The sequence below is a fragment of the Stegodyphus dumicola genome, chromosome 1 (assembly GCF_044657685.1).
Source record: "Stegodyphus dumicola isolate Sdum_Otavi_A_Nest chromosome 1, ASM4465768v1".
Taxonomy (NCBI): Eukaryota; Metazoa; Arthropoda; class Arachnida; order Araneae; family Eresidae; genus Stegodyphus; species Stegodyphus dumicola.
In genome coordinates this window covers 109,289,138-109,313,467 of record NC_140768.1, presented here as the reverse complement: position 1 = coordinate 109,313,467, position 24,330 = coordinate 109,289,138, and the positions used below count along the sequence as shown (strand labels likewise).

At 29.5% G+C, this 24,330-nt stretch overlaps 1 protein-coding gene across 1 annotated transcript in view; it reads left to right on the top strand.

The window, feature by feature from the left end:
* Positions 1-23,369, top strand: part of LOC118187331 (transmembrane emp24 domain-containing protein 5-like) — a 51,289-nt gene extending 27,920 nt beyond the window's left edge. Inside the window, exons 3-4 of the mRNA XM_085819260.1 lie at positions 5,898-6,081; positions 15,801-23,369. Of these exons, the coding sequence (XP_085675386.1) occupies positions 5,898-6,081; positions 15,801-16,037 (421 nt within the window). The 3' untranslated portion in view covers positions 16,038-23,369. The remainder of the gene's footprint in view (positions 1-5,897; positions 6,082-15,800) is intronic.
* The last annotated feature ends 961 nt before the right edge of the window (positions 23,370-24,330 follow it).

The following is a 24,330-nucleotide window of genomic DNA, read 5'->3' as shown; positions in this document are numbered from 1 at the left end:
CTCTTTTGATAGCTTTACGATCATACCACACTTTTCTTTTAGTTTGCATTTGCAGCATTTTACCTGTTGCCAGCTCTTTGCATCTTTTTAACCGATTTATCAATTTGGAAACTTATTCAATAACATTATTTCCTTTGTCTTCAGAATTCATCCATTGTTCATATAATAATGTTACTGGTGTTCTAAGGTTTCAACCTTATGCTAATTCTGAAGGTGTAAATCCCATATTCTCATGCGTTATTGTTCTTAAAGAAAATAGAGCTGCAGGAGTTTGTTTCTCTCACTCAGGGCCTGCTTCAATACATGAGACCTTTAAAATCTGTTTAACCGTTTGGTGAAATATATCAACTGGGTTGCTTTGCTGATGGTGTATAGAACTTCTAGTTACTTTTATTCCAAATTTGTCTACAAATTGAATGGTTAGATTGCTTATGAAGGAAGTACCTTGATCAGTTTGTATTTCTTTCGGGAAACCCAGTGTGCTAAATATTTGTATCATGGCTTCAATTGCTGATGTTGTGCCAATATTAGGTTTGGTTTGGTTTGGTTTGGTTTGTGTAATTATGGCAAAGCCTCGAGGGCTATCTGCCTAAGGGGAGGGATGCCTTCGTAGAGGACTTTCTAAGGGAAACTGGCTCGTATAGACGTTACACATGGGGAAAACCAAGAAAACGCCCATGCAGCCAGCCCGTTCGCAGGATTCAAACCTCGGACTGAACTACCAGTGTTCAGAGACTTTACTGCTCGGCCACTGGTGGGCCTCCAATATTAGGAACAGGTACATCATCCGGATATTTTGAAGCTAAAGAAATAGCTGTAATTAAATATCTGTTGCCATTTGGTGCTATCGGTAACAGGCTGCATGTGTCGAAGTTAATTTTTGAAAATACTTCTGCAATAATTGGTACTAAAGTCAAAGGTGCTTTGGCTTTATCATTAGATTTTCCCGCTCTTTGACATGGATTGCAAGTTTTAACATATTCTTCTATTTTTTTTATAGCAATTAGGCCAGTGAAAGTATCTTGTTAATGTATCTTTAGTTTTGACAATGCCTAACTGTCCAGATGTGCTATTATGACATAATGATTCTATTTGATCCCTATGTTTTTCAGGAATAACAATTAATTACTTTCCATTTTTTATCTATTTTCCTTTTTACCAACAACCAGTTTTCTTTTTTTCTTTTACTTTGAAATCATTCGTCTTGCTGGAATTTTCATTTTTAGTTTCACTAAGCAGTAAAGCTAGATCTCTGCTTTGATGTTGAGATTCAGTTAATTCCTGACAATTAACATTAATTACTTTTATAATTTCCTTGTCTTCCTCGTTAGCTTGCAGTAAAATATCTTTGTCAGTCTCAATTAAATGTTAGTTCTTCCATATTCTCTATTTCGGTGTTTCTACTTCGATCTTCTTCATGAGATCTTTTTACTTGAGATCATGTCAAAACTGCATTTATCCTTTCTAAATTTAAGAATGTTTATTTTTGAACAATTGGGTTGTTTTGTTACCCAATACATGTCTGCCAGGATCATTTGTAACAACAGCTGCCTTTGTCTTTATATGACCAAGTTCACAATTAATTTCAACTTCAGCTAACGGTAGACACACTAAATGGTCTTTAAAAGATATTGTACTCAAACATGTTATCCAGTCATTTTTGTGTTATGTATGTATTTTCAAGAAATAACATCTGCTGTGGCTCCTGTGCCATGAAGAACAGGCATTTCATACCCATTAACTAAACCGTTAATTGTATATGTCTCTAAAAAATCATCATGGGAAGATATGCAATTTACCTTTTAATTTGGTTTTAAGCAAGGGCATTGAGGCTTAAAATGTTCGTATGACCTGTACTCGAAACAACATGGTCAATATCTTTTGTCATATAAATTTTCAGTACTATTCCGTTTTGCGGACCGTAAAAAAATTGCAACAAAAATGTATGCGCAAAAGCGCCAAATCTAGCAAATGTGCCTATTTAACAGCGCGCCAAATCTAGCGTACGCGCTGATTTCAGATTGCGTAAGTTTATATAAGTTTATATAGTTCTATATTTCTTAAGATGCCATTGAAATACTAGTTTAATTTTTAAATCTTTTTTGATATCCTATGGATTTATCAACTTGGGAATTGCCCATGACGAAAAGTCTGCAATAGAATTTTGAGTAAAGTGCAGAATCATCCACTGCTTGACGCGTTTTTAAGAATTGTGCATGCTCGGTATCCATGTACACATCGACCTAATTTCACTTAAAAAAAAAAATCCCGAATTACACAAAAAGGGCACTGCGCACACCCTTGACTTTATCTATGTACACATCGACCTGTTCTCACTTAAAAAGTAAAAGAACATTGACAAAAATCCAATTGTTTTTATCCTTGTAAAAAGCGGCAAACAAATAAGTGGGCGATTCTGCACTTTACCGAGAATTTTTTCAAAGAAAAGGCATCATTCATTATAGAAAATTATGTTTGAACAACCAACGAGATGAAATTATGCTTTAGCAATAACTCGGTGGTGAAATAGCGATGCAGGCATCCATTCAGTTATGTTTAGCAATTTTTATATAAATTATAAAAATGATCTGAAATAGTTATTTACTCTTATGCTTCCATTAAGTCATGTTTAGCCTTTTTTATATAAATTATAATAATAAAAAAGTATTATACGAAATGAACATTTCATCTAAACTAAAACATCAATCTTAGATAATTATTTATTATTATACTTCCTTTCTTGCATTAGGGTTGCCACAATTATTTTTGGCAGCACTGGCATCAACAATAGTCTGGCGATTTTTTACGGCCCTCAAAACCGAATAGTACTATATTTTCTTGGTTCTTGTTTTGGAACCAATTACTTTGTAGGACATCTTCTATTTGTCAGTGATCTTTCTCGTATTTTGAATCATCCCATTTATCAGAATGCTTAAAATGAAGCGGATGCTCTATTTTTTTCACAAAATTTTAATAATGAGGTTTAAATGTTCCTTTGTTAATTCTCTCAGTTAGTTTGCCAGGAAATTTCGGTTTTATTGTTTTTCTCACGTCTTCAAAATCTTCAATTTTCTTAACCATCTCAGGTGAAATGATGGTAGTCCATTCATCCTTAAAATGTTCATCGAAATCAGGAGAAGTACGCTTTCTAATTTGATCAACCAGCATGAAATCAGGAGAAGTAGGCTTTTTGATCTTTTAGCTGTTCAAAAGTTTTAATTTTTAATTCGTTAAGCCATCCTTTTAAATAATTCTTTAATTCATAATCAAAATCATACCAAGTACTTTCAGTAGATTTTTGGTGTTTATTAAATAGTTGTCAAAATTTTCCACACTTAAGTTAAATCATTGTAACAGTAAAGTTTTTATCATATTCATACTTTTTTGCATCGTTTTCAGTTTCTCTAGCAATAAGTTAAACAATATCAGGAAGCAGCAATGAAATAAGTTGAGTCACTTGATTTTCAGCAGGTATATTCATAATTTTAGGTTGACGCTCAAACAACACCAGAAATAAACTTATTTCATCTTCTTTAGGATTAAGACGTGGCATGACATCGGGAATTCTGATTTTTAAAGGTTTCTCAGGTAATTGCGTAGTTTCTACCGGCTGTGTTCTTGTAGCCATAGCTTCCAATTGAAGTTTCTGTAGCTCTAATTTGTTCTTCTGTTTCATGTTCTTCTTTTCTTTCTCTTTCTTCTGTTTCATGTTCTTCTTTTCATTCTCTTTCTCCTCTTTTGTTTTCTTTTTTCCTTTCTTCTCTTTTGCATTCTTCTTTTCTTTCTCCTCTAATTGCAGCCAATAGTTCTTGAGTAAATTCCTCATCATAACCGGGACTTTTAGTAATAAATTTATGCAACAAAGCAAGTCTTAATTTAGGTCCCACGGTTAAACCTAACTCGTCTGCCAGTACTTCTAAATCTTGTTTCCTACTCCTAGCTAAGAATGACATGTTGAACAAGTTACCTTTAATAGGCTTTTCTTTAAAATTGAATCTTTAAAATCATACTTGTATTAAAAATATATAACTTTTGGCGAGACTTGTCAAATATGAAATTCACTCTAGGAGAGAATTATTTAAACAACTTTGCAGCTTGGAACAAAATAAAATAATACTACACCAGGTTGACGTTTTAACACACTATTCACAAGCCTTGTTGGCGATAACTACATAAACACCTTTGCCAGTTAGGCAATACAATGGAATTTTACCCATGTGAGTTTGACGATTTTACTATCTCCATGCTTGGTTGGTGATTACAAAAACAATTAGCAGTTTGGCAATATAATTTAGTTAATCTTATCTTCGGAGATCAGCAATATTCTGTTCTGACAATTCTTTGCTCGAACATTAAGTTATGGAAACATGGATGATAACCTTTGAATGATCTGCTTCAAAAACTGTCTTTAAAACAAAATAAATAAATAAAAATTGAAATAAAAAAGCTCGGCACTAGCAAACTTGTTCTCAAAATTTCAGCAACTTTCTGGAATTAGGAGACTAGCACCTGTGAAATTGATAATTGCACTCCTAAATTTCCAGTATCTCGGTGGAACCACCAAAAAAGACTGTAACATATTTTGCAGTTTTGATTGAAATAATCAATAAGCTTCTTAGTAAAACATAAAGTTTTATTCCCTATTCAAAAGGATAGGTAATTTAACTACAGTTTTATTCATTACAGCTTCACACTCCTTACTACAGTACAAAATTCAAGATCCGGACTCCTCGGGAGTTCAGGAATTCCGGATTTGGGATTTTTCCAGGTATTAGATCATCAGTTTAAATCTAGTAAGATGGCAGGTAGAAATTATAAAATTAAAAATATGAAATCGTGATTTATGAATTAATGAAGCATTTATTATCTAAAGGGTATCAAACTTTATAAAAAAAAAAGCTTAATATTTGTTTGTTTACTTTATTAAACATTACTCTCAATGGAGGATGTTTAAGTTGCGTCGTTTTTTGTGCTAATACCATCTCTTTAATTCTACAGACAAGCATAATTTCTTGTTCAGTTACAAAGTTCCACTGTTCAAGTCCTGTAATTGCTATGTCAAGCATTCTGACTAAGTTGTCAATAGAAATGTTTTCTTTCATAAATAACCTCTCTGTCACTTTCTTCACTATTGGTAGCAGTATTATCTGGATCTATAACCATACTACAGATTTATTTGCTATATAATTATTTGTTAAGTAATAAAATATAATGTAATTTCTTAAATAATAAAATATAATATACTTATTTGTTAAATAAAGAAATATTACAGTGATAAAATAATTAACTTTCAGATATGAGCCATGAAAAATGATACTGTGCCATTATGAAGTCTCTGCAATTGATTCTTTATGATCTTCAGTTTTCTAAATTTGTATTAAACAGGTCAAATATTGAAAATTAGAAATTCCATGCAATTTAGATGTCTAGAAATTACTCTTTTATGCAATAAATAACTAGCACATAATAAATAAATGCAGAAAAATGTCATCATTTAATGGGAAATCTTCATGTATTTCTAGTTTTCTGAATTTGTTACATATGTCTAAATATTGAAAATTAGCTTTCCATGCAATTCTGATGTTAAAAAATTACTGCATTTTATATAATAAATAATTAACATATAACAAATAAATACAGCAAGGCTTCATCTTTAAATAGGAAACCTGCATGTATATCTTGAAGTTATTGCATACTGTATAATTTGACAGATGAAGAATTTATCCATCATATGATTTTAAAGGTGTGAATTGAAATATCTGTAGTTCATCAAATTCTTTTAAAATTTTTATGAAGTGGTAGTTAAAATTTCTTTTGAAAAAGTGAAAATACTATGTTATGTTTTATGTAATGTATTTAAATTTGAATAATACATTAAAATAGTGTTTTTAATTTAGGTATGATGTGAAGGAAGATGGTGATTTCAAATTTTGTTTTGATAATCGACACAGCCATTTTTCAAAGAAAACAATATATTTTGAAGTGTATGTTGATTCTGATTCTGAGGATTACACTGACCGGTGGAATGATTATGATTTTTCACCAGAATTGCTTTATAATGACACAGTGGATCAAATAAAAGTAAGCCTAGTTTGTATATAATGAATGATATATTTTTATGTTAACAACAGTGTGTCTTTATATTATTTGATTACTTTTTATTTTATACAGTCAAAAGTCATTAATTCGGACACCCATAATCCGGAATGATCTATAATCCAGACCTATAATCCAGAAAGCTAAAAACTTTCTGCGCATGCGTCGTGTTCACGCATGCGCGTAAGACCTTTACGGCTGCGAATATGCTTGTGCGCGTTTAATGTATAACGGAAGGTATAAGCTAAGCTAAAATTATCTAATTATCTATTTCAGTTAATGTTGCAGATTGCGTTGTTCCTTAATCTTCGAATTGGATCCGGCTTATTATTTTTTGCAGACTGTTAGAGCAGTTTTATAAAAGTAAGCTTGAACTTTCGATTATGTCAAATAGAATTTCTGATATATATTTACTAATATGTAAAGGATCTATAAAGCAAAAGTATATTTTGAAGTTCATTAAACAAAAAGTGGAATTGCTGCAAAAAATGGATAAAGACATATCCTTTGTTTATCTAAACTTTAACATTTGTTTATCTTTAATGCGGCGGTGGGCACACAATGAATTGAAAGTTGATCGGTCAGCACTATCCTTATCTTCAGGGCAGATGTTTTTATTTTATTTGGCTTATAATTCCTTACTAAATGTAGTATTTCATCTCGATGTACTCCGTCTTTGATATGATTTAAATCAAATTCCTTGTCATTATAATTTGCTTCCGATAGTGAAGAAAGTGACAGAGGTTATTGAAAACGAAAATATTTTGATTGACAAATTAGTCGGTAGACACAGCAATTATAGGACTTGAACAGCGGAACTTTGTAACTGAACAAGAAATTATGTCTGTTTATAGAATTAAAGAGAATGTATTATCACGTAAAAAACGAAGCAACTTAAACAACTTACATTGAAAGAAATGTTTAATAAAATAAACAAATAAATATTAAGCTTTTTTTTGTAAATTTTGATACCCTTTAGATCATAATTGTTCTTTATTTCATAAATTACGGTTTCATATTTTTAATTTTATAATTTCTGCATGCCATCTTACCAGATTTAAACTGATGATCTATAATCCGGAAAAATCGATAATCCGGAATCGCCGAAGTCCCGACGAGTCCAGATTAACGACTTTTGACTGTAATTTGAAAAATTATCATTTGTGTTACAACCAAAGTGGGTATCGATTAAGAAATTAATATATTGAGTAAAATTGTTAAATGTAAGATAAATGGACTATGACGAAAATTATTGTGTCACATTATGATACATAATATTGACACATTATGATACACTAGACTGTACTTTAACTCTGAAGGAAAAGCAATCCTTTATTGGATTCCATGACACGCCCAAGGTTTTCGTTTCAGTTAGATCGGAGAAATTGTATTCTTCCCGGTTTAGAGAAAGTTCCGAATGATTCGCGCACCATTTATGCAACTGCATGCCTGCTCTTTGCAAAATTGATATAAGCTGCTGTTGTAACTCCTTAGCCTCTTTTAACGTCAAAGCTCCGCATAACACATCATCCATATAGAAATTTTCACGTAACACAGGTGCTGCCAAAGGAAAATTATTCTCTTAGTCTAATGAAAGCTGTTTTAGTGTCCTCATTGCTAAGAAGGGAGCACTGACCGTACCATACGTAACAGTTACCAGCTCATAGGTCTTTGGAGGCTCATTAGCACTATTACTTCATAGGATTCTTTGAAGGCTGGTTGACTTTCATCTATCAAAATCATCCTATACATTTTTTTCATATCAGCCGTTAAGGCATATACGGGAATTCGAAATCCAATCATTATCAAAAATAAATCTTTTTGTATAACTCCACTGTTATACTAGAGAGAGTTGAATGAAATACCGTTAGTTGTTAAACTTGAACAGTTAAACACAACTCTTAATTTAGTACTAGTTTTTTCTGGTTTATATATTCCATGATGTGTTGCATAATATGCCCCTTCAGGCTCTTTCTCTTCTTTAACTTCCTTCGTATGTCCTAGTTGAATGTACTCATGAATGAAGTCGTGACATAGAGAGAGATAATTTGGATCTCTCGACAAGCGAGTCCACAGTGACCTGAGTTTTTTAAGAGCAATGTCCCTAGACTGACCTAAATACGAAGGATCATCTTTAAGGGGCATTTTTACTACGTATCTACCTTCCTCATTTCTCCAGTGCATTCGCACAAAATGTTCCTCACATCTAGAATTTTCTTTACTTTTCCTTAATTCTAAATCTACATTTTCAATTTCCCAAAACCCTTTTAAAGTTTTATTTAAATCTTCTTTGCGTATCAATCCGCAATGCATCTTAGACTCATTTCCCTGATCTACACTCCTACTGGTGATATAGCCAAACACTGTATTTTGTAAAAGCATTTTTGAATTTTGTGCATAAATCTGTCCCGGTCTCAATAATTCATAAAATATCTCTGCACCTAACAATATATCAATGTTCCCTGGAATATTAAAACTGTAATCAGCTAATGGTACTAAGTCTGAAACCTCAATATTTACATTAAGTACCTGATGTGGTATAAGATCTGTAATTTTTTTTACTACAAGCAAATTTATCTCTTTCTCAAAATTCCTATTTTTATTTGCGATTGTTGTCGTAACGCAACCCTTCACTACCATTGGCGAACCATTTAAACACAAGATTAATGTATATATTTTTTCGCTTTTTAATCCTAAGCGCTTCATACATTGTTCACTTAATAAACATGTCTGAGAGCCTGAGTCCAATATACATCTCACCTCTTCCCACTGCGAACAGTTATTTTTAATTAATGCTCAAACTGTACTCAGTAGAACATTCTTTGCGGTAGCTTTCACAAAACTAGAGGCTACGACAGATTTATTCACGTTTGACTCATGCGTGGGGGGAAAACTGCACCTTCACCAATTTAATTTTTGGTCTGTGGTTCAAGGGCATTCGATGAAGTCTTGCAATCGTGCTTATTTTTATTTTGTCTTCAAAAATGAATTAATTTATTATGTGGTTTGCCACGGAAGCAATCTCTCGTTGAGCAATTTCTTGCACTACATTCAGGGGACAAACATTTGAAACATGCCTTTTTCATTTTAACAACTTCTACTCTTTCAGAAACCGAAAGTTTTTTAAATTGCAGACAAAAGTTTAAACTGTGGACTTCATTATTTTTACACAAATTACATTTAACACCTTTTTTTTTTTTCCCGATAAAAACACATTCGAGACCTTTTTTTGAAAACGCGAGTTCTGAAACTTTTGCTGTTTGTGACCTTCATGCCGTTTAATTTTGTTTCCGTTAGAAGGTTTCTTAAATACATTATATTCACTTTTACCTTTACCCTTTGAAGTTAAATAAATGTTGCACTCTCGTCCTAGCTGTTGTGGGTTAAAATACGATTCTCCTTGTTTAATTGCAATATGTGTCATCAATTCGCGATCAAGTAAACTGAATATTTTATCTGATACAATTAATTCACATAATGATTTAAAATCACTTACTTGACGTAGCTGACAATAATACTGAAATGTAGTACTTAATCTTGAAGCAAATTGTACATAACCCTCTGAATGTAATTTTTGCGGTCTTTGAAAGCTGTTTAAACACTCTTATGGCGTTGGTTGAAATTCCTTCAGCACTATTGTCTTAAGCTTATCATAACTGCGCAAGTCTTCCTCAGTCAAATAAAACATTAAATTATTCGCTCTCTCACCCAGAATATTTAAAAGAATTTCTAATTTTTGCTCATCGGGTTTTAATTTTAAACGCTTTCTCAAGGGACTGGAAAAAAAGATTAAGTGTCTCTACTCTCGTAGGCACTGGGATACACAACGTTTTAATACTTTTAATTAAAGTTTCTATACTGTCCTTTGACGTTTCTACTGTCAAACATGACATATTCTGTAACAACTCCTTTCGCATATTCGCGATTTCAAGTTCTTTCTCCAATTGCGCTAGTTTGATTTTCTCTAACTCTAGCTTTGTTTCGTTTTCGAGTTTGTGTAACGCAATTTTTGACTCGGCTTCGGCTTTATGTTTTTTCTCTTCCTCAAGTGCATAATCTAAATCTACTACGCTTTTAACTAACTCAGGATCGGTTTTGAAAACCTTACTATTATCTATCAAATTTTTTAAATCAACAATTTTCGTGTCTTCCGCAAAGGTTAGACCTAACTCTGCAGCGACCAGCTTTAACTCGTCTTTCCTTAATTTAGCAATTAAAGACATCCTTTAACTATAAGTAAAGCTAAATAAGGTAATTGCTCTTACCTCAAATCACTGGGATCGCTCATTCGCTAAATGGACTCGATGGAAATCACCGTCATTCAGACGCACTTCATAATCCAACAATTTTTCACATCATCCACAGGCCTCTGGCTTCTTCATGACGGACCATGTTAAGGATACTCTTACACAAAATAATCACATTTACTCTTTTACAGCTATAACTGTGTATTCATAACTTCGTTCGCATATCATTCACATAGCGGTTCTCCGCCATTCTCTTCATCTCCTCTCTGCCGCTCCCCGCTCGAGGGCGCTGCTGCTACTAGAGCATGTGCAAACATATATATATATATCAGTTTTGAATAATAAAATTGCTAGATTAATGACATACATAAAATGGATACATAATCAATCTATCAAATATTGGATTTGTACCGCAACTTAAACAAGTTTTTTCTTGTCTGGATAAATATTAAAAAATCTTCTTAGATAGCAGAATGGTTTTAACTTTCAAATTTGCCATTTTAGGTAAACACTTCTAATTTAATAAAAAAAAATTCTCTTTATTAAATCTAAAAATTGAATTTCTTAAGTGGTTCTAAATTCACACTTATATTATTGCAATACATGCCATATTAAGCTTTCCATTTTTAGTCATTGAAGTTATTTTAAGGTTATTTAACTTTCTTACAAATTCCATATTTTAATACTAGAAACGTTTAAATATTTATTCTTTTCTCCAGTTACTCTACCTGATGTACTTTGGCATACATTTAATTTCTAATACACATTTTAAATTAATAAATTGATAATTCTGAGCATCTGCAGAATTTTCATAATTAACAAAAAAAAAAAAAAAAAAAAAAAAAATTTGAACTCACTTATATTAATATCTTTTGATTTTCAGTTCCCTTTTAATCCATTCCTTTTTTCACATATTGTTGTACTATATTCAAGTTTTCATGTATGTAGAATTTATATATTTTATATTGTATTTATGCCAATTTATATTTAAATGATAATTTTTACAAATTCTTGCACCATAACTCTAGTTAACAGAAGATGTTTTTAACACCGTGGTAAAGCTTAAACTTCAGCATGCAGCTTATTTTCTAACATAGTTTCAGACTGAATTATTTGTAAAATTAATTATTTGTTAACAAAGATGGTCACTAAATCACGCTAATAATATTTGTAACTGTTGTAATTTATAATGCAACGAGTTCATGTGATTTATAATATAATTCATTTATAATTTTTTCAGCAGTATTGAATTTAATAGTAGATACTGATAATGTTATACATTTAGATAACAATGATTTAGATTGCCATTGCCTTCTTCACTGATGCTTTTATGCTACATTCCTAATATTTCATAATGGCATACAGATAAGTTTAACTCATTCACCAAACATGTAAATCTCTAATTTAGCCCACTTTTGTTCTTATCTGTGCTGTATCTTCTATTTTCCTTAATATATTGTTCAGCCTAATTTCAAAAGGTCTTACGATCAAGCGGAAAAGTCACTAAACATTAGTAGTTCGTCCCAAGTTTCTAATCCCAGAAATCTGCCAGCTCTTTCTTTTTTTGTACTTATTTACTGCATAAAAATGTATCTTAAAAATTTCAGTTCATGAAGTTAAAATACTTTTTTAATTTGTTCTTTAAAAATATTGAAAAAATTTTCACCTTGGCATATCGTTTTACAAATCCCTGTAATAAGAAAAAATAAGGAAGGAAGTTAACTCGTTTTCAGTGATTGATTCCTCGGTGCAAATTATATGTAACTTTTTCCAAAAGCATAGAGTTTATATGGATATCAATAAATTAAGGATTATTTCTCCATCTAATTTTCTTAACATGTTTATTCCAGAATTTTCTTTTCACACAGTAGTGCTTAATTTTATGAGTTTTCTATAATCATTCAATTTCTTTAGCCATGGCAACTTTGCTTACCTTCTGACAAGTAGTTATATTTTTAACCACTGTATTTTAATTCCTGTTGACTATCAGTACATTATTCACTTGTTTCACAAGTGCAAATATTTTTTTTATACACAAATCTTCGTAAAATAGCAATTTATCTAATTCTTTTCTTTTAGATAAATTTTAGAAAAAACTTCTTAGCATAATAATTTAAATTTATTTACAATTTATATGTCAGTGTTCCAAAAACACAGTAATGTTGTTATAATAGATTTCATGCTAAGCTTTTTTTAAATTTAACTATTGATTTCTGCAAACATTTATGTGATTACTTTAATTAACAAAAAATATTTATAGTACACTTTAACACACTTTAATAATCTTTTGCACGGCAGTGAACTCTATTAAATTTTCCAGTCTAGATCAGACATCTTGACTATTATTGATGTAATTTATAAAAAATATAATTGGTATGCTTTATAATTATTTAATTTATGATATTATTATAATAAATGTTTGTAATGCTAATATGTATGTTTACCAATACCTTTTATTTTCTTTGTTAGCTCTTGCATTTATTACTGTTATTCAAGTTATTAGCCTACTTTTGTTAGATATTTTTTACTTGTTCTTGTGATATGTAATTCTGTTTCTTTATTTTTATTTTCCTCTTGGCTACAATTGGCTCCAAAAAGTTAAATTGTAACCCTGTAGGCAACAAGGGGAAGAAATTTTGATTCGTGCAGTTAAACTATAGCAGGACTCGAGGGGGGGGATTTTCATTCGCACAGTTGGAGTACACCCCAGTTTAGTAAGTAGCTCTAGGATATTTGTGAATGCATTACTGTTCAGTAAAACTGCAGTATCACGGACGGTCTGTCAGAGATTCAGCAGACACATTGTTTACCACATGAAATACAAATGAATACACTTCATATGTCTGTTGAAAGTAGTCCTAACAATTATAAAAAAGGAGTAGAAGCATAATCCCTATCAGTACATAAGCAAAAATGCATATAAATATGGTTAAGCACAAACAAGACATAAAACTGTTGATGAACTTTGAAAGAGAAAGAATTAATGGGTTGAAAGAAGATAGTTTCTCAGACTGTGAGCTCATTTAATAGTGTTGAGTGAAATACCAGGATACACATTTTTGTAATAATTTTGCAAAGATTTATGTATAAACAAACCGTAGAATTTTACTTTCTAATATGTTCAGTCTGATAGTCCTTTTGTTGAACTATCATATTACATCTTGATTTCCAAGATAAAAGTAACTAAAGTAACTAGTAAGTATTCTTAAAACATCAAGGTTGATTTTATTCCACTCCGGCCTTCACAATCTTCCAAAGTCCATCCAATGTTTTGGGATGTCATTTATAAAGAGCTTGTTTTAGAAATTCATATGCACAGTAATCCATAGGAGACACATCAGGGGACTTGAGTGGGATGGAAGTAAAGGGAATAGCTTCAATTCCATTTTCATTTCTCATTTTTTCAAGAAATAGAGCAGTAGATTTAGAGGTATGGCTTGGAGCCTTGTCCTTATAGAACTTAACACAGTGAAGATTATTTGGATAAAGAGATGGAATATCTTCTTTAAAAATATGTATTATGTAAAACATATTTCTGATATGTAAAACATATTTCTGATAGTAATCCAAATTAATTTTCGTATTTTTTTCTACTTTCCTTATTTTAAGTTTTCCATTATAAGATAATCCAGTAATAACCATACAACCTTTAGAAAAACTCGTTTTCTCTGAACCAATGTATTATGTCTTTTTCTCCTCTTTTTCTGTAGTAAATCAATTTTTTCTATTGCAATCAGATAAGTATATCCAAGCCACATCAATGTAACTATATATTTTCATTTTTCATCTGCTAAATAATTTTCATACTGCAATCTGAACATAGCGTTACACTAAGAAACATGTTTCGGCATTAGCTGATGAACATTATGCTTTATTATTATTATTATTATTATTATTATTACCTTTAAATCAGATTTTATAATTATGTTCACAGTTCCCACAGTGATATTTAAAGATTTTGCAATAGCTCTTTGGGGAGCCAGATTTTCCTTTAAAACATGAGACACAACTTTAGATTTAATAAGAGCTGCATGTGAATTTGTTGGGTATGCATTTTTTGCCTTTTTCCCAGTCAGATATAAACTTTGATGTTTCTTTCTTTTCATATTAATTATGTCACTTATTTTACGTGTGGAAATATTAAAACCATGCTTTTCACTTCTTTTTTTTAAGAATTGAATAACAGTATTTCTCTTTGGACAGTGCAAAAATATAGCCTTCGATCCATTGTTTATTTTTCAGTGACATTTTAAAGAAAAGAATATTTGAATGCTACAAACGGTAATTAAACCTTCTTTCAATATGATGCCAGTCACATTTGTATTTTAAAATTAATATTTAAATTCATGGAGAAAACAAAATCATTACAAAAATGTGTAAACGCTCTCTGTAGAATGTATACATAATGATAGTGGATGAAAGGACTTTGTTGCATCAATGAGAGGGATCTAGAGCACATAAGCTATATTTAAATAGGAAGACACACGCTTGGCATATATGATAGTGATGGATTATATTGTAGTACAACATGAAAGAGTGTGACATATCAGGCAATGTCTGCTAGCACTGTTTGCTGGTAGTTGCTGCAGCAAAGATTCATAGTTAGATGTCTATTATTGTTATTTCTTTTGATGCTGTTCTAGATATTTTAGCAACTCCAGTAGTGCAAACAGCAAATAACCTTGGAATGCTGAGTAGGTACAGATCATCTCTTCTAAGTGTGTTAGTACAGTTTTTGGATCTGTAAAAGTTGGTTCTTTTTCATTGCTATAAGGGAGAGCAACATCTGGAAAGTTGCATTGCAAAGCATCATGGTGACATGAGTGTCATGATTGGAGATTTTCATTTTGTTCGCACTCTCACCTTCTACAAGCAGGAATCCTATTAATAGGTAGTTATGCCAGTGAGATCTTAGAACCAGAAGTTTTATTCTCCTATAAAACTGCTTGGTCTTAATTTTTAAAAGGACAATGCTAATATGCATACTGGATGCAGCATTCAATGTTGTATCAAGTATCAGCTTTTCTTTGACTTACACTGTTGCTCAGCTCTGATCACGATCTTTGTTGTAACTCATATCCTTGTGTGATCCATCATGATCTTGGTTGTAACTAATATTGTTGTGTAATTTCACTGAACAGCAGTGTATGTTCTGAGTAATTGAAGTTGAATGATTAAAAATAGCATTAATTTCAGGTTCAGATGTAATGTCTGAACAATTAATTAAAATATTCATTGCTGTAATAAAATTGCCATTTTAATAAAAAGAATGAAAATATGTATTTATAATTGCATATTCTTATCACTGGTTTTAATTTCAAGTATAAAGATTCATTGCATTTGAAACAAATTTCATTTGAGCTTTCATTTGACAGCACCTGTTTTGCTGATTATATCAAACTAAAAGTATTTAGTTATTATTTGGGGAAAAAACTGATTGTTTTAAATTTCTTTCAGATATCGATAGCAAAAGTAAAAGAAGATTTGAGTAAAATTAAGCATCATCAAGATCAATTAAAAGCCATAGAATCACGGGACCGCAATCTTCAGGAGCACAATTTCACCAGAGTGAATCAGTTTTCAATGTTAATAATAGTTGTGATGATTGTTGTTGGAACTGTTCAAGTTTTCATGGTCAGAAGTCTCTTCGAAGAAAAAAGCAAGCTTCATAAAATTTTCAAACTTTTGTCCTGATGAATTAGATTTGCAGTCAATAGTTTAAAAGTTTTTTTTAAATAGGTTTGTGCTTTTTCTCTTCCTTGAATACTATTGTAAATTTGTTTAAAATTTCTTTGACCTTCTATGGTATATCAATCAGTAACAATGGCTGAATATCTCCTATTGCTGGCCAGTAACTGTTATAATTAATGAAACTGTAAGATAATGAATATTTATGTTTGCCATATATATATTTAATATGGATTGAAACTAGAAGAATGGGTACTTACGAATTAACGCAACCTCCTTTGCACAGCTTTTTGTGGATGAAAAGGTAAAAGTTACTTATCAAATAGAAGTTGGTGGTTTTCATACCCCCTTTTTTTTTTAAAGTCCAAAGGGGCTTTGTCCCTGAAGGACTATTGTTTTCGTTTTGCGATTTTGCGTCGGACTCATAAACATCGGTTCACTTTTCAAACTGTTGCCACAAAATGTTAGAGTCCTGCATTATATTTGAAGAAATTAAATAATGAAAAATCTGCATAAATGATTGTCTATTTCTCGCATTGTGATAAAACAATGGTACATAGAGCCATCGAATTTTGAATAACGAAATCCTACTGCGAATATGGGCATCTGAAATCCCAAATTTGGAATTTGTTTTATTATAGATTTTATATTTTGTAAAACTTTAACGAATTTTTGATTTACAAACTCAATGCTCTAAAAGCGAGAAATGGCAATGTTATATAGAAAAAAAAATACTTTTATCTCCAGCTCGCGAGACTGTGTATATCGGAAATTCTAAAGATATGCTTAATTTAACATTATTTTGCGATATTGCTCTTGAACTGAATTTTATGGTTTAAGTGCAAAGAACATGATATTTAATAAATAAAGGTAACACTCAAAACGTTAAAAAAACGCCCCTTTGGACGTAATTTAAAATCTGAAACATTTCAGTTTTTTTTTTTTTTTTTTTTTAAGAAAGACTTTCAAACTATTGATATTTATCTTAAGTTTATAAACATTATCAACAAATGAAAAGAAAACAATACTTTAATAATATAAAATACACGTTTGAATTATTAAATAAGGATTATGTGATACATTAACAAAAACAAAACACTTATGTTCTTCAAATCTTTCTGTAATTTTTGTAATCTTCTCCCAAATAATTAATTTCTGTAATCTTCTCCCAAAGTGCACAACAATCTATTTTCACTGAGAAAAACATCAGAGATTTATAAAGACTCAGCTTCATGCAAACAGCGGCTATCTAAGAAACACATTTCCTCATTTTTTCATTTAAAAAAATTAAACCAAAGTTGTGTATGCCTGTAAAAACTTTAATGTTGTTTCTTCTGTTGCTAGCAAATTCCACAAGCTCATATTTAAAACTTAAAAAAAAAAAATGTTTTAAAAAGCACACTTTTTAAGAAGATCTAATTTGGCTATGTTAATTTTTCTACAGAATACTTACAATTTTGTAGTAATATTATGCTATTTTTCTAACAAGGTTATATTATTATTTTTATAGCTATATTACAGTTATGATAATAGAGAAAAATTACTGTATTATATTTTCATGTTCTAGTTAACATGTGACTGCAATTTTATTTTGCTGTGCATTACTTTAGTCATTCTAATTTAATTTAATAAATTAATTTATCAGAAAGCATAAAAATTTGATAATGGAACTATTTTAATATATATTTGTTAATGAATAAAATAGTTGATTGGTTTGTTTGATTATAAATAATCTAGTGCTAATAATTAGAGAATGTAATATTAATAATTTTTAGTCTTTTTCTAAGATTAAAGCAAGCAAATGAATTCATTTTTGAAGGAACATCCTTATATGAAGGAATTTGTTTGTGCTGTAAATAGCTTAGCATCCATTAAATAAATATTCTGATGAGAATAAGTGTTTTCAGTTCTTACTACTGCCATATTTTATGTAATTGTGTTGATATTTTTCATTCTGATATCTCCTACACAGAAATTTGTGATGGACATTTATTCAATTCACATCTCATAAGTTTTGTACATGTGCTTCAAAATTTTTCATGTATTTATGTAGTATCTTTATACTACTGAAGTATAATTGTGTCTTCAATATAGGAATCTGCATAAGAACTTCATGCTATCTTACATCTTTTACATTTAAGACAATAATACATCTTTTACATTTAAGACAATAGCAAGCATAAATCATTATTTATGCATGACAGCAGGAATTACTGTATCATTCAGTTAAAGATAGGCATTTTCCACTTTTCCTGTGATTAAGCGTTTGATAGAAATGTATATATGAGTGCACATATTTTCATGCAATTTGTAGAAATGATTATGTATTTAATATTTATGTACTACTTCTTTTCTTCAAATTTCTTTTAAAAATTAATTATGGTTATAATTATAACATAAATAAATCATATCACCTTGCCTGTATATATGAAATAATTTTTAAAAAATGTACTTATATTATTATATTTCAGAGTGTTTCTTAGATACAAGTGGTAAGAAATTTATTGAGGCATAAAAGAAAATTTTAAAGAGTTATTGTAGTGAAACATATTGAAAGTAGTGGTTAAAAGTATGAAAATTGTTTAAATATTATATTAATTTCAAATTAAAAATTTAATTTTTATTTTTGTAAAATTTTAAAATTTAGGTTTTTCAAATGTGTTTCAAAACCTGAGTTTTTGCCTCAAGTTTCCTAAATTAAATATTATCTTTTGATATTAGAACTGTTACTTAAGAAAAAGAAATTCTTTTTGAAATTGTTATTATTATTATTATTTGAATATTTTTGGTTACTACTTTTAAAATACTGAAAAAATCTTTTGTTATAAATTGGCAGTTCAGTAAGGCTGAAAATTTAATAATTCAGTTATTTATAATATATGCAGATTTACATAAAATTCAGCCTTCATAAGATTATAGTTACATGAACCAGGAGTTTGAGAGAAAAGTTTTACATATTTTGGAAAAATTAATTTGTGCTTATTTTAGTTTAAAATAAATATCTTTATATTTGCATATGCTTAAATAAAAAGCTGTAAAAGTCATCATATTTTTGTAGAAATTTGTGTGTGAGCACATTTTTTCAGGCCGCTGTTTTGTCTGTATTTTTTACATTTTAGCTTTATGAGAAGGAGGTTTTAAATATTCTTGGCTTGTATAATGTTTTGTACATGTAAATGAACATTTTCATTCACAAATAGCTATGATATTTTATTCAATGATCTGAATCATATGCTTTCGAACAATTATTTTTTGTCATTGATGAATTAAAAATTTGATGTTCATTTTTTAATACAGTACAAAGTCTTTAATCCGGACTCGTCGGGACTTCGACGATTCCAGACTAGGGTTTTTTCTGGATTATAGATCATCAATTTAAATCTGGTAAGATGGCATGCAGAAATTATAAAATTAAAAATATGAAAACGTCATTTATGAAATAAAGAGCAATTATGATCTAAAGGATATCAAAATTTACAAAAAAAAAGTTTATTTGTTTACTTTATTAAACATTTCTTTCAATGTAAGGTGTTTAAATTGCTTCGCTTTTGGGCTAATACTTTCTATTTAATTTTATAAACAGACATAATTTCTTGTTCATTTCCACTGTTCAAGTCCTGTAATTGCTGTGTCGAGAATACCGACTAACTTGTGAATTGAAATTTTTTCGTTTTCAATAACATCTCTGTCACTTTCTTCACTATCAGAAGCGGTACATCGAAACATGCTTTTCCTTCGTAGATCCTTTGACAGCTCCAGAATCGGAAACTGTTTGTGACATAATCGAAAGTTCAAGCTTACTTTTTATAAAATTGCTCTAACAGCCTGCAAAAAATAATAAGCCGGATCCAATAAGAAGATTAAGGAACAACGCAATCTGCAACATTAACTGAAATAGATTATTAGATAATTTTGGCCTAGCTTATACTGTCGATTATACATTAAACGCGCATGCGTAAACACATATGCATATGCATAAAGGTATTATGCACATGTGTAAATGCATTATGCGTTTACATATGCGCAGAAAGTTTGTAGCTTTGAGGTCCGAATTATAGACCATTCCGGATTATGGACGTCCAGATTAAATACTTTGTACTGTAGTTACTTTCACCTTGCATTAGTTTTATTTGTCCCATTTATTATTATATTAAATTGAGCATTATATATACATTTACTCTGCAGAAACTTTGGCTTCCTAAAATATTTCATATGAGCATATTATGCTGTTCATATGTAAGTATGTTCTTGTGCCAAAAAAAGTGCCTTATGTATCGTCAAATCTCTTAGTGTTGGTTTTATTTTAGTGTGAAAATAAAATGTCTGATCAAAAAGTTCTGCTACTTTGTTTTAAGAAAAAGAAAATATTTACAAAATGTTTGTAACTTTTGTCCTGTATAGTGTAGTTGAATTCACTTAAAGGACTGTAAAAGATACAAATAGTTTCCCCCATCTCATTTTGTTAATAATTTCTTTTAAAATGCATTTGAAGAACTGGAAATATATAAATAATTAAAACTTTTTTTTCCTTGTCTTTGTCTCAGTTAACTGTACTCTTTCCATTTTAGAAATTTTTTAAATAGGTTTCTGAAACAAAGGCTTAAATGGGCCTTGCATTCTTTTAATAATTAAATTGATTCATTTCAAAAGATTAGAAAAGAGTCATTTTATAGTATTGATTGTTATTCTTATTAATTTATAATTCATGATGATTGATGTATTTCCTAAGTAATTAAGTAATTGCTAAAGCAGTTGTGATATTTGTAATTTCAATGTAGAGACTGAAGCAATTTTTTTAATGCTAGACTATCTTGTGAAAAAATGAAATTTGACTATGGATTGCAGATTATATGGTAGTCAGATTAATTTTTCATTAAATCATTAATTTTTTTAAATGTTAAGTAAAAATAAATTTTTAAATTAAAAATTAGAGAAAAGTCCAAGCAATATCAAACAAATGTAATACTTTTTAGTACTTTGTATAGTTTGAATAGTAAAATTTTATAAATCTTTTGGTTGAAAATTATTTAATTTTTAACTGATGATTTTTGATATGTCAGAAAACTTCATAAGATGTTCTCCTATAATTTGCAATGCTCATGGGATGGACGATATAAGCGTTTAATAATATAACCTTATGAATAAAAAATCATGTTTTCATATATATCATAAGTATCTAGTTGCATTCAAACATTTTATTTAAGAAAAAACTTTTGGAAAATGAACAAAATGCAATAGAAATGAATGTTAAATGCATTACAATATTTTGAAGAAATAATATAGTGTTATTCAGAAATTCCCAAACTCTTTCTGTAAGTGCTATTTATTGTAAGAGTGGAGAATATATTTGAATGCTTCTATTCAGTGCAAAAATATTTTGAAGCCACAAGTGGAATATAGTGAATGTGGGATGGTAAGGACAACCAATAATTACACTATGTGTCTCATATAAGAACTGAGATTTGCTCTGTTAGAGGTATGTTAGAAAGAAGGTAAAATATTTGTTAGAAGCTAAATATTTTTCAAGTAACATTATAAACAGTCATGTAGTATAAAACTTTGAACAAAGTGATGAGAAGTATATGTGTGGATTTGTGTGTTCAAGAACATAAAGGTTATATCTAGCATTTTCTGTAAAAACGATACTCTTTTTGAAATCTTTAATTATCCTATGGGTTAATAATGTATACTTAACAAAATAAATCGACGATAAGCTAAAAATGTGATATTTTCCAAAGGGAGGGGGGTTGTTGAGTAGCTTTTAAATCACATTGTATATGCATTTGTATATCAACTTTCACTTTCTATATTTATTATTTGTTTTATACTTTTAACATTAGAATCATCTTAAGCTTATATAACTGCAGTTCTTTAATAGTGACACATTAATTTGACAGATTCTCATTCCACTATATTTTCATTTTTATTTATGTTGGTAATCAAATACAAAATAGCAGTTCATTGTAGAAAAGATATCTGCAAGATTAATTAAAAAAATAGATGACAACTGAAGTACCATAAGTTATCTTAAATAATGAAATGCCCATTTTTAGTAACTAAATGAAGCGTATAAAAATATACCCTAAACTACTGTAATAAAATATAACCTGTAAACTAAATATGCTTAATTTAAGGAAACTGCACAATAAATATTTTTATTAAAACTATTTATTTTTTAAATATTTAGCTCATTACTCATAACAATAAAAGTACTAATATCATATCTCTGACTAATTTTACTGCCTGTAGAAAGACAGATTAAGAAGTGAAAGACCCACTTTTTTTATGCATACTGTCATTGCAGTTTTCATTAAATTGTTTTGAGAAAACATTTTATGATAAAAATGTGATGTTAAGAATTGAAGTTAAGGGTCAATAAGGGAATTGTAATTTCACTAGAGTCTGCTTATCATATCACATGCTTATCATAAAAGCAGATCTTAATAGCACAAATAATTTCAAATGTGAATGTCATATCATTTCAGTTGTATATTTTAACTGTGTGACATAACATATTAGTGAATCCTTAAATCTTAAATTTCATAATCTTGTTAAATCTGAATAAAATTAGCTGTTCATATTTTCCTTTTCTTTCTTGTGCTTAGAAAAACAGTAGCATAAAAAAATTTGTAGAATGGGCTGAGATTTTATACTAGTGTTTTAAATTTTTTATTGTACCTTGATTTTAAAACTGTTATATATGAAGTGCAGTATCTTGATCAGACATCATAAAATGTGCTTTAAATTGTCTAGTCTTATCATTTGGTGTTTAGTAATGTGAAGTTGATTCAATTTCAATATTGTTTTTGGTCACTTGCTACTTTTAATTTATTTATGTAATATTTATCATTAGCCAGAAAACGATTTCTGGATTAGCCAGAAAACGACAAAATAAATGTTTTTAGGAGATTTTTAATGCTTATTTCAGTAAATTTGTTCTTATATGTATTTAAATCCATACAGATTTTTTAAATTGAAGATTAAGGTGTATGTTTCTCAGTAGTGCTAGTGCAATTATTCATTTGTAAGCAGATTGTATGAAATTTGTTCTTTAATGATCAGCATATATTTAGTATTTTCAAGGTGACTGTTATGCAGAATTTTGGCTTCTAGTCAAAATTATTATTGTAAGGTTCATTTTTATAAATTTGTTCAGGAAATAATATTTTTCGTACTGTCTGTTCCTTTTGTATTTTTTGAGATGACATTCAGTTTGTGCTTTACTGTGCATAAATTGCTTTTTTACACATGTCTTTTTTTTCCCAAATGAAAGTGTAATTGTGAAATAAAAAGTAGTCATGTATTTGATTCGTATAATAAATGGACAAAACTTAAAAATCTCTTATAAAACTTTTATTGACAAAATAAAATCAATAGTTCATGAACAAACATACAAATAATTACCATGCCTGTGGTTTTGCGAAGTTTATGAAGACACATTTCCTTTGATAAACTGTTAAATTAAGCAGTTTGAATAACTTTCATCTCATACAAGGAAATATATCAAATACTATCTGCTAATGAAAGAATTTGAAAGACTTTTTACAGTATACTTTATTTATGACTTGAAAATGTTGCTCATCTTGTATTTTACTAGTTTCTCTCACCAGCTGTTTAAAATGAAAGTTAAAGAAAATTCATGTTTAGAACTTTGATAAGTGCATAAAAATATACTGTTGCTATGTTTAAACTCTTGTATTTCTTTTTAAGCATCTGCAGAAACTATGGTTTATAGAATGGTCAGTTGCTATTCGGGAAATGCTCTTATTTCTATAATTATCTTTTATTTTAACTAAAATTTGCCTTTTTTGAGCCTCTGAACACTAATTTTTTTTCATACTTATTATTGTTGCTGTAAATTACATTATTCAATGGTCTTAAAATGACCTATACCAGGAATTCCCAACTTTTTTTCTTTTATCTACCCCCTTACATTTTTCTACGTAATAATACAACAATCAATGTACAACATGATCATATTACAAATAATTGCACATAAATGACTTAAAGATAACAATTAGTTTATGAAAATAAACAAAAGTTTTGGAAAAAAAAATATTTATTAGATTTGCGTTTATTTTTTGTGTTATTACTTTTAATTTTGCAAATATAAACATGTTTTCAGAACCCAAATCCCCGATTCAAATTGCCGAAAATTTCGGTTTTAATTAATGTGATGGCAGTGATTGATGTATTAATGCAATTTTCACAATATTTGGCATAAATTAAAGTTTTTAAATAACTTCTTCAAAAATATCAACATGTTTCTCGTTTTCCTTTCCAGTTTTGTGTTCTTTGC